This window comes from Cyrtonyx montezumae, unplaced genomic scaffold, assembly GCF_038088225.1.
Source record: "Cyrtonyx montezumae isolate F1298 unplaced genomic scaffold, pur_monq_1.0 scaffold_72, whole genome shotgun sequence".
NCBI classification, from domain to species: domain Eukaryota; kingdom Metazoa; phylum Chordata; class Aves; order Galliformes; family Odontophoridae; genus Cyrtonyx; species Cyrtonyx montezumae.
Window position 1 is genome coordinate 73,871 of NW_027072081.1, and position 9,410 is coordinate 83,280.

The 9,410-nt window shown below is 56.0% G+C and overlaps 1 protein-coding gene across 1 annotated transcript; it reads right to left on the reverse strand.

The window, feature by feature from the left end:
• Positions 1-7,052: 7,052 nt before the first annotated feature.
• LOC136058204 (histidine triad nucleotide-binding protein 1-like) lies at positions 7,053-8,704 on the reverse strand. Its single transcript, XM_065751495.1, has 3 exons — positions 8,548-8,704; positions 8,095-8,222; positions 7,053-7,214 (listed from the first exon to the last, which is right to left on the reverse strand). Exons 1-3 carry the CDS (start codon positions 8,702-8,704, stop codon positions 7,053-7,055), a joined length of 447 nt encoding a protein of 148 aa, XP_065607567.1.
• Between the last annotated feature and the right edge of the window lie 706 nt (positions 8,705-9,410).

A 9,410-nucleotide genomic window follows, 5' to 3' on the forward strand; every position in this document is an offset into this window, starting at 1 on the left:
AGACACCCACCAAAAACAATTATACATCAACGGTGGCTAGACTGACGGGCAACCTGTGAAATCTATTCGGTGGCCAAACGTACGCTCGCAGCAACTCCGGCGGTGCAAACATCTTAGCCGGGAGGATGGCCCAACTGACGGTCGCCCAGAATACAGAGACGCGCGCGGTAGTCTGAAGGGCCTGAGGGTGAGTATCTCACAGCCATCCGGAATCCATTGGTCAGGCCCAAGTTAGCAGCACACTTGTCGTCAGCAATCATCAAACACCCAAGAAGCTGGAGAAGGAAATAGCGTTACGGAAAGTAGCATGCCGCAACGCAAAGAAGAGCAGAGAGGGCAGGACGCAAAGGAAGGTGAGCAGAGAACCGTCCACAGAATGTGGTTAGCTAGTTCTTTGCAGTTCTAACGCTGCTCTTCAAATTACCGCCTGTCTGCAACGGACACGTTCCAAGCCAAGCTGCAAAGGCCGATTACGCATAATGGGGGGAGGGGCAGCTATGGGACTTACCATCTCTTTTCTTTTTCTTTTTTCTCTTTGTTTTTTTTTTTTTTTTATCACCCACTTCCCACGCCCCCCACTCCCCACTCTGAGCTAGACAGTAGCGGAAGACTACAAATCAGGCACAGAAGCCAGATTTGTCTCAGGGTTCCAGCCCCCCCATTACATCTTCGGGCGACGTTAAGTCTTTCTGGCAGAACAGAAAAACTCGATGTACGCTTTGTGAGCCCGCGCAAAAGCCATCCACCTTGACTTCTATAGCTGACAGTGAAACAACCAGCACCCCTCAGCCAGCTTTCCCTTTCCTCACCTCCGACCTGCTCAAAACCCCAAGGCCTCTTCTCCGTATTACAGCATGCACCGCCGTCCAGAAACCGTGCAAACAGGCATCGGGCCGTACTTCAGAACAGCACTGCATTTTGCACTACAAGTACGTACCCAGAAACGAGCCATCGCTTTCTACCGCTACCCTTAATCAAAACGCTCAGCTCCGTTAACAAGCTAGAGGCAAAAGATTACGGTGCCGGGAAACCCCAAGTAGCCTACTGTGCCTCTTTGCAGCATCAGGAGGAAAAAGGACGACAGGACAGAGCCTACTAAATTACCTACCGCTTACAGGTACCGTTTAGTGTACGGAAAGCCTCCACGGTACTTACCGGTCCACCAGAGTCTTCCGCTTTGGATGACCTGACAACGGCCTTCTCGAGAGCGGCTAGGAAAAAGCGTAGGAGCTTGGTGGAAAGCAAGGCAGTGGAGGAAGAGTACATGGTTACAACGGGATTGGCTTCGGAGAAAGGCAACAGCTTAAGCAGATCGCTACGCCCCACCTCACTCGTACAGAAGCAGATTATCGGGTACCCCAAACGCAAGACAAGATGGTGATTTTTCCTCAGCGATCTTTGAATTGGCCAATCCCTCTCCCTTGTATACACAAAACACCTTTTCACAGGCTCCTGCTGCTACGAGCACAGAGCGATTTTAAACCAAACCAAAAGCACCTCCATTTGTGCTTATGCCACTCTCTTATTTAGACCCTGCATAAATACTCAAGCGGCAAACAGTTGCTCACCATCCCTCAGTTACGGACAAATATCACCTTCCTATCCTACTTTGGACCGAGGCATTTTCAAAGAGCCTGGGGTTGGAACGGGTCCGGAGGAGGGCCACTAAAATGATCGGAGGGCTGGAGCACCTCTGCTGCGAGGAAAGGTGGAGGGAACTGGGCTTGTTTAGCTTGGGGAAGAGAAGGCTCCGGGGAGACCTCATTGTGGCCTTCCAGTACTTGAAGGGAGCGTATAAACGGGAGGGGGAACGATGGCTTACACGGGCTGACTGTGATAGGACAAGGGGGAACGGTTTTAAACTAAGACAGGGGAGATTTAGGTGAGATATCAGGAGGAAGCTTTTCACACAGAGGGTGACGATGCACTGGAACAGGTTGCCCAGAGACGTTGTGGATGCCCCATCCCTGGAGGCATTCAAGGCAAGGCAAGGCAAGGCAAGGCTGGATGTGGCTCTGGGCCCGCCTCGATACACGCGGACACACCACACGGTGGCGCTGGGAAGGCAGGCGAGCCAGACGGCACAGGCAAGCCAGTATGCGCCGCGGCAGCCCCGTGGCACCGAAGGAGCGCGGGGTTCTAGCAGAAGCGCTGCAGTAAGCGAGCGTCACCAGCCAGAAAGGCACTTCCGTCCGTCCACTCGTCCCGCTCCGCCCCGGCCCGCCCCGTCGCTCGCCCCGCCGCACTCGCCGGCGCCGCAACGGGCCCTCGTTCCGGAGGGCCTGAGTGAGCTAGGCTGGGGGAGGGGTGGGAAGGGAGGAAGGGAAGGGGAAGAATCGCACAACGCAGAGCAAAGCCGCGGCTACCTCCTCGTCCGCAACGGCTCCTCGTCACGGATAACGTTGGCGGAGAACTCCTGGCGGGCGACTTTTCCGAAGAGAGCGGCGCCACCGCGCCAGGCGGCCAGCAACCTAACCATCCTGCCGGCCATGACGGCGCCCGCTCGCTACAACACTCCCTCCGCCCCGAACCTCCCCCACTCGGCGCGGCCCTCGGCGGCGCTCATTGGCCGACGGAGCGCCGCCGCCGACCGTTCCCGCGCCCCGGTTGGCTGTCTCGCCTGCTCTGCCGCGCCCTGCCGTGCCTTCGCCTCCCCTTTACGCTTGTCCCCGCCCTGTTGGCGGCTCCGCTCCCGTCGTCCCGGTGCTTTTCGGGGCTCGGGGAATTCGCGCGCGCCTCCGGGCGCGCAGGGGGCGACCTGAGGGGAGCGGGCGGGCGGGCAGGGGCGGGCGTCTCCGCGAACGGAATCTGGGCCCTCTAGTGCTGCGCCCCGAAATCTGCGGCGGGGAAACGAGGCCCGCAGAAAAGGCCCCCCAAGTATTTCGGATCGCCCTTATCGGCTCCTCCGCAAACGCGCTGGGCGCTTTCTGTTTTTTGCTGCCGATCCCTCCAGTCAAGCGACCGCCTATTGGCGGGGCTGGCCAGGAGTTTGCCATCTTTGGAAGAAGGGACAGGCAACTCGGGAACAGTACGAGGACGTTGCTAGGATATGCAGAGAGAAAATTAGAAAGGCAAAAGCCCATCAAGATCTTCATGTGGCCGCCACTGTTTGAGACGATTAAAACAACGATTTTACAAAGATACTAACAGCAAGGGGAGGGCCAAGGAGAATCCCCTTTCCTTATTCGATGCGGTGGGGAACATCGCCACCGAGGAGGAGGAGGAGGAATAGGCCGAAGTTCACAGTGCTGCCTTTACTTCTGTCTTTGACAGTCAGACCAGCTGTCCTCAGGGTACGCAGCCCCCTGAGCGGCAAGACGGGGCCGGGGAGCAGAATAAACGCCGCACAGTTCAGGAGGAAGCGGTTAGCGACCTGCTACTCCTCCGAGACTGTCACAAGGCCGTGGGGCCACATGGGATCTGCCTGAGGGTCCTGAGGGAGCTGGCCGAAGTGATCGCCAAGCCGCTTTCCCTCAGTTATCCCTCAGCAGTCCTGGCCAACCCTCGATTTGGAAGCTGGGGGAAGATGGCAAGGCCTCAAACACACAGCACATCCTATATTATTACATAGAGGCACCTGGGGAACTGAGATAGGTTGGGATGGGGGTTGCCCGCCTTGCCGAGCTGGGACCTGCTGCCGTTCCTCCTTGCCTCTCAAGTTGGCTCTCTCTGCTCGACTACGGCAAGGGAGAGGGTCCACTACGGTTTAGGGGGTGCAATCTCTGTGTCTTTCTCGCAGAGAGTCACTCCAACAGTCGATCTCCCGCTCGCGCTCTCTGATGGTCCTCAGTCTCTCGACCTCCTCCCTGAGCTCCACCACCAGGCTGAGCAGCTCGTCCGCCTGCTCGCACCGCACCGCACGCAGGTGGCATCCTTCCCATCCTCCCCCGGCAGCAGCAGGCTCGGGTGTTGGGAAATGGCTGCAGGAGCAGGGAGGTCACGGTGATATGTACGAGCATAGTTTGCACTGCAGCACAGACTATATACTCATGGAAAAGTATTAGATGTCGATAGGAGGTCATGATGTCCCTGGACCAAGCGACAAACAACTCAAGGTAGACATGAACTGCTTCAGCTGAGCAGCCCAAGTTGCCAAGATGTCTGTGGGAAACTTCTGTGATTATGTTGTTCAGCCTGCCTTCAGCAAAGAGGGCCTCACAGGACTGCTGATAATTGTAACTATAGGTATTTTTTAGAGTAAGCTGTCCTTGATAGTCTATTCTGTTTAGCTAGCAGGTGTTCCCTTTGGGCTCTGTGTTATGCACTGGCCACGCTGATACGGTGCTCAAAGGAAACTACACTGTTTGAACCTTGACAAAAGTACAAGCAGGAGATGGTCTGCGGCGAGTGGGAGAGGAAAAGTGCACTTTGAAACAGGGGACGCCCTGCTAGCGCTGCCTTTCACATCCGCTGCCGACGCATTCCTGCCTGGTTTCTTAGGATTAGGATGAGATCAAAAGTCGCCTCCTCCAGAATGTGTTTCTCACTGCTGTTAATTGTTGGGAGTTGTTTTAAAGTTGTTTTTCTCAAGGCTCTCTGCCAATGGTTGTGTGATATTTTATATACGCCCCTGTCTTAAACACTATAAGAATAAGGCTGTCCGGGTAAGAAACTGAAGCCTGATCACTCGTTTATTGAGTCCTGTCGTGCTTCCCCACCCGAGAGCAATCGACTCTGACCCTGATATCCACGGCACTCAGGCACTCCCTGCAGCCAGAGACCTGAAGCGCCACATCTCTGCGCAGGCCCTCTGTGTCTGGGTCGCCACAGCCTTCTTGGGGGAAGCCCGCTGTCCGGTAGAGACCGTGTTTGAACCTGTGGTCTCAGGCTCTGTCAGCAGGAGAGCTGGTCTCCTGAGCAAAGACAAAAGCACTCAGGTGTCCTGCCACAAGACCCACCTCCCACACCTGCTGCTGCAGTAATGTATGGGCAGCGTGGGCTGTGCTCACGCTCGGACTTCCCTCCCTGTTGTCAGCGGACAGTAACACCCTTTTCTCACCCGAGGGCTGCTTTTCGCCTCACAGCCAAGGGTCAAGGTCAAGCTCAAGAGATAGGAGTGGGTAGTGCCAGCTCCACCCCTGCTGGCTCAGCAGCCCGCCCTGAAGGACCCCCTCGGGGGACTCCACTCTCTGACCTGGTAGTCTCGGCTGCGGAGCAGACAAACCCCCCCCCACGATTGAGGAGGACACAGTCAGAGACCTACTACTCCAACCGGACTGCCACAAGTCCATGGGGCCGGATGAGATTCACCCGAGAGTGCTGAGGGAACTGGCGGAGGTGATAGCCGAGCCGCTTTCCATCATCTATCAGCGCTCCTTGTTGACTGGTGAGGTCCCAGAAGACTGGAGGCTTGCCAATGTGACTCCCATCTACAAGAAGGGTTTTTAAGGAGGATGCGGGGAACTACGGGACTGCTAGCCTGACCTCGGTGCCAGGGAAGGCTATGGAGCAGACTGTCTTGAGGGAGATCACGTGGCATGTGCGGGACAACCGGGGGGTCAGGCCTAGCCTGACGAAGGGCGGGTCCTGCTTGACCAACCCGATCTCCTTCTATCATCTAGTGACCCGTCTGGCGGATGAGGGAAAGGCTGTTGATGTAGTCTACCTAGACTTCAGCAAAGCCTTTGACACTGTCTCCCACGGTATTCTCCTGCAGAAGCTGGCAGCCCGTGGCTTGGACGGGTACAATCTTGGCTGGGTAAGGAACTGGCTGGGTGGCTGGGCCCAGAGAGTGGTGGCGAATGGACTTAAATCCGGCTGGCAACCGGTCACAAGCGGTGGTCCCCAGGGGTCGGTGCTGGGACCTGTCCTCTTCCATATCTTTACTGATGACCCGGACGAGGGCATTGAGTGCACCCTCAGTAAGTTTGCAGATGACACCAAGTTGGCTGGAAGTGTCGATCTGCCTGGGGGTAGCGAGGCCCTACAGAGGGATCTGGACAGGCCGGATAGCTGGGCTGAAGCCAACGGGATGAGGTTCAACAAGACCAAATGCTGAGTCCTGCACTTTGGCCACAGCAACCCCAGGCAACGCTACAGGCTTGGGGCAGAGCGGCTGGAAGACCGTGTCGAGGAAACGGACCCGGGGGTATTGATTGACGCTCGGCTGAACGCGAGCCAGCAGCGCGCCCAGGTGGCCAAGAAGGCCAATGGCATCCTGGCTTGCATCAGAAACAGTCTTGCCAGCAGGAACAGGGAAGTCATTGTCCCCCCTGTACTCAGCACCGGTGAGGCCAGGCCGCACCTCGAGTACTGTGTCCACTTTTGGGCCCCTCACTGCAAGAACGACATTGAGGCCCTGGAGCGTGTTCAGAGAAGGGCAACAAAGATAGCGAGGGGTCTGGAGCACAGGCCTTACGAGGAGCGGCTGAAGGAGCTGGGATTGTTCAGTCTGGAGAAGAGGAGGCTCAGGGGAGACCTTGATTGCACTCTCTAACTACATGAAGGGAGGTTGTAGTGAGCTGGGCGTCGGACGCTTCTCTCGTGTAACCAGGGATAGGACTTGAGGGAATGGCTTCAAGCTGCGCCAGGGGAGGTTCAGGCTGGACGTTAGGAAATACTGCTTCTCTGAAAGAGTGGTCAGGCACTGGAATAGGCTGCCCAGGGAGGTGGTGGAGTCACCGACCCCGGAGGTGTTCAAGGAATGCTTGGACGTTGCTTTCAGGGACATGGTTTAGTGACAACTATTGGTGATGGGTGGATGGTTGGGCTGGGTGATCCTGTGGGTCTTGGTGATTCTATGATGCTATGATTATCTTTGGGAGACGGACACCAACCTTGGTGAGTCTATGATGCTATGATTATCTTTGGGAGACGGAGACCCCCTCGTTTTAACTTGCAGAACCATGTCCATCAGTAAGGACCTCGAGACAGAGATGATATCCCCATGCTCCATCTTTATTGTGCAAATGCTGCTCAGAGCTTTCTATTACCCTCCATAGACACCCACCAAAAACAATTATACATCAACGGTGGCTAGACTGACGGGCAACCTGTGAAATCTATTCGGTGGCCAAACGTACGCTCGCAGCAACTCCGGCGGTGCAAACATCTTAGCCGGGAGGATGGCCCAACTGACGGTCGCCCAGAATACAGAGACGCGCGCGGTAGTCTGAAGGGCCTGAGGGTGAGTATCTCACAGCCATCCGGAATCCATTGGTCAGGCCCAAGTTAGCAGCACACTTGTCGTCAGCAATCATCAAACGCCCAAGAAGCTGGAGAAGGAAATAGCGTTACGGAAAGTAGCATGCCGCAACGCAAAGAAGAGCAGAGAGGGCAGGACGCAAAGGAAGGTGAGCAGAGAACCGTCCACAGAATGCGGTTAGCTAGTTCTTTGCAGTTCTAACGCTGCTCTTCAAATTACCGCCTGTCTGCAACGGACACGTTCCAAGCCAAGCTGCAAAGGCCGATTACGCATAATGGGGGGAGGGGCAGCTATGGGACTTACCATCTCTTTTCTTTTTCTTTTTTCTCTTTGTTTTTTTTTTTTTTTTATCACCCACTTCCCACGCCCCCCACTCCCCACTCTGAGCTAGACAGTAGCGGAAGACTACAAATCAGGCACAGAAGCCAGATTTGTCTCAGGGTTCCAGCCCCCCCATTACATCTTCGGGCGACGTTAAGTCTTTCTGGCAGAACAGAAAAACTCGATGTACGCTTTGTGAGCCCGCGCAAAAGCCATCCACCTTGACTTCTATAGCTGACAGTGAAACAACCAGCACCCCTCAGCCAGCTTTCCCTTTCCTCACCTCCGACCTGCTCAAAACCCCAAGGCCTCTTCTCCGTATTACAGCATGCACCGCCGTCCAGAAACCGTGCAAACAGGCATCGGGCCGTACTTCAGAACAGCACTGCATTTTGCACTACAAGTACGTACCCAGAAACGAGCCATCGCTTTCTACCGCTACCCTCAATCAAAACGCTCAGCTCCGTTAACAAGCTAGAGGCAAAAGATTACGGTGCCGGGAAACCCCAAGTAGCCTACTGTGCCTCTTTGCAGCATCAGGAGGAAAAAGGACGACAGGACAGAGCCTACTAAATTACCTACCGCTTACAGGTACCGTTTAGTGTACGGAAAGCCTCCACGGTACTTACCGGTCCACCAGAGTCTTCCGCTTTGGATGACCTGACAACGGCCTTCTCGAGAGCGGCTAGGAAAAAGCGTAGGAGCTTGGTGGAAAGCAAGGCAGTGGAGGAAGAGTACATGGTTACAACGGGATTGGCTTCGGAGAAAGGCAACAGCTTAAGCAGATCGCTACGCCCCACCTCACTCGTACAGAAGCAGATTATCGGGTACCCCAAACGCAAGACAAGATGGTGAGTTTTCCTCAGCGATCTTTGAATTAGCCAATCCCTCTCCCTTGTATACACAAAACACCTTTTCACAGGCTCCTGCTGCTACGAGCACAGAGCGATTTTAAACCAAACCAAAAGCACCTCCATTTGTGCTTATGCCACTCTCTTATTTAGACCCTGCATAAATACTCAAGCGGCAAACAGTTGCTCACCATCCCTCAGTTACGGACAAATATCACCTTCCTATCCTACTTTGGACCGAGGCATTTTCAAAGAGCCTGGGGTTGGAACGGGTCCGGAGGAGGGCCACTAAAATGATCGGAGGGCTGGAGCACCTCTGCTGCGAGGAAAGGTGGAGGGAACTGGGCTTGTTTAGCTTGGGGAAGAGAAGGCTCCGGGGAGACCTCATTGTGGCCTTCCAGTACTTGAAGGGAGCGTATAAACGGGAGGGGGAACGATGGCTTACACGGGCTGACTGTGATAGGACAAGGGGGAACGGTTTTAAACTAAGACAGGGGAGATTTAGGTGAGATATCAGGAGGAAGCTTTTCACACAGAGGGTGACGATGCACTGGAACAGGTTGCCCAGAGACGTTGTGGATGCCCCATCCCTGGAGGCATTCAAGGCAAGGCAAGGCAAGGCAAGGCTGGATGTGGCTCTGGGCCCGCCTCGATACACGCGGACACACCACACAGTGGCGCTGGGAAGGCAGGCGAGCCAGACGGCACAGGCAAGCCAGTATGCGCCGCGGCAGCCCCGTGGCACCGAAGGAGCGCGGGGTTCTAGCAGAAGCGCTGCAGTAAGCGAGCGTCACCAGCCAGAAAGGCACTTCCGTCCGTCCACTCGTCCCGCTCCGCCCCGGCCCGCCCCGTCGCTCGCCCCGCCGCACTCGCCGGCGCCGCAACGGGCCCTCGTTCCGGAGGGCCTGAGTGAGCTAGGCTGGGGGAGGGGTGGGAAGGGAGGAAGGGAAGGGGAAGAATCGCACAACGCAGAGCAAAGCCGCGGCTACCTCCTCGTCCGCAACGGCTCCTCGTCACGGATAACGTTGGCGGAGAACTCCTGGCGGGCGACTTTTCCGAAGAGAGCGGCGCCACCGCGCCAGGCGGCCGGCGAC

Excerpts from the sequence above, each read along its gene's own strand:
- LOC136058204 (XM_065751495.1), bottom strand. The coding sequence starts at position 8,704 with ATGAGGTCTCCCCGGAGCCTTCTCTTCCCCAAGCTAAACAAGCCCAGT. Across the intron at positions 8,223-8,547 it reads TGAAAATGCCTCGGTCCAAA|CCAATCCCGTTGTAACCATG; the intron begins GTAGGATAGGAA and ends CTTTCTCCGAAG. Across the intron at positions 7,215-8,094 it reads CGGAAGACTCTGGTGGACCG|CTTCTTGGGCGTTTGATGAT; the intron begins GTAAGTACCGTG and ends TTCCTTCTCCAG.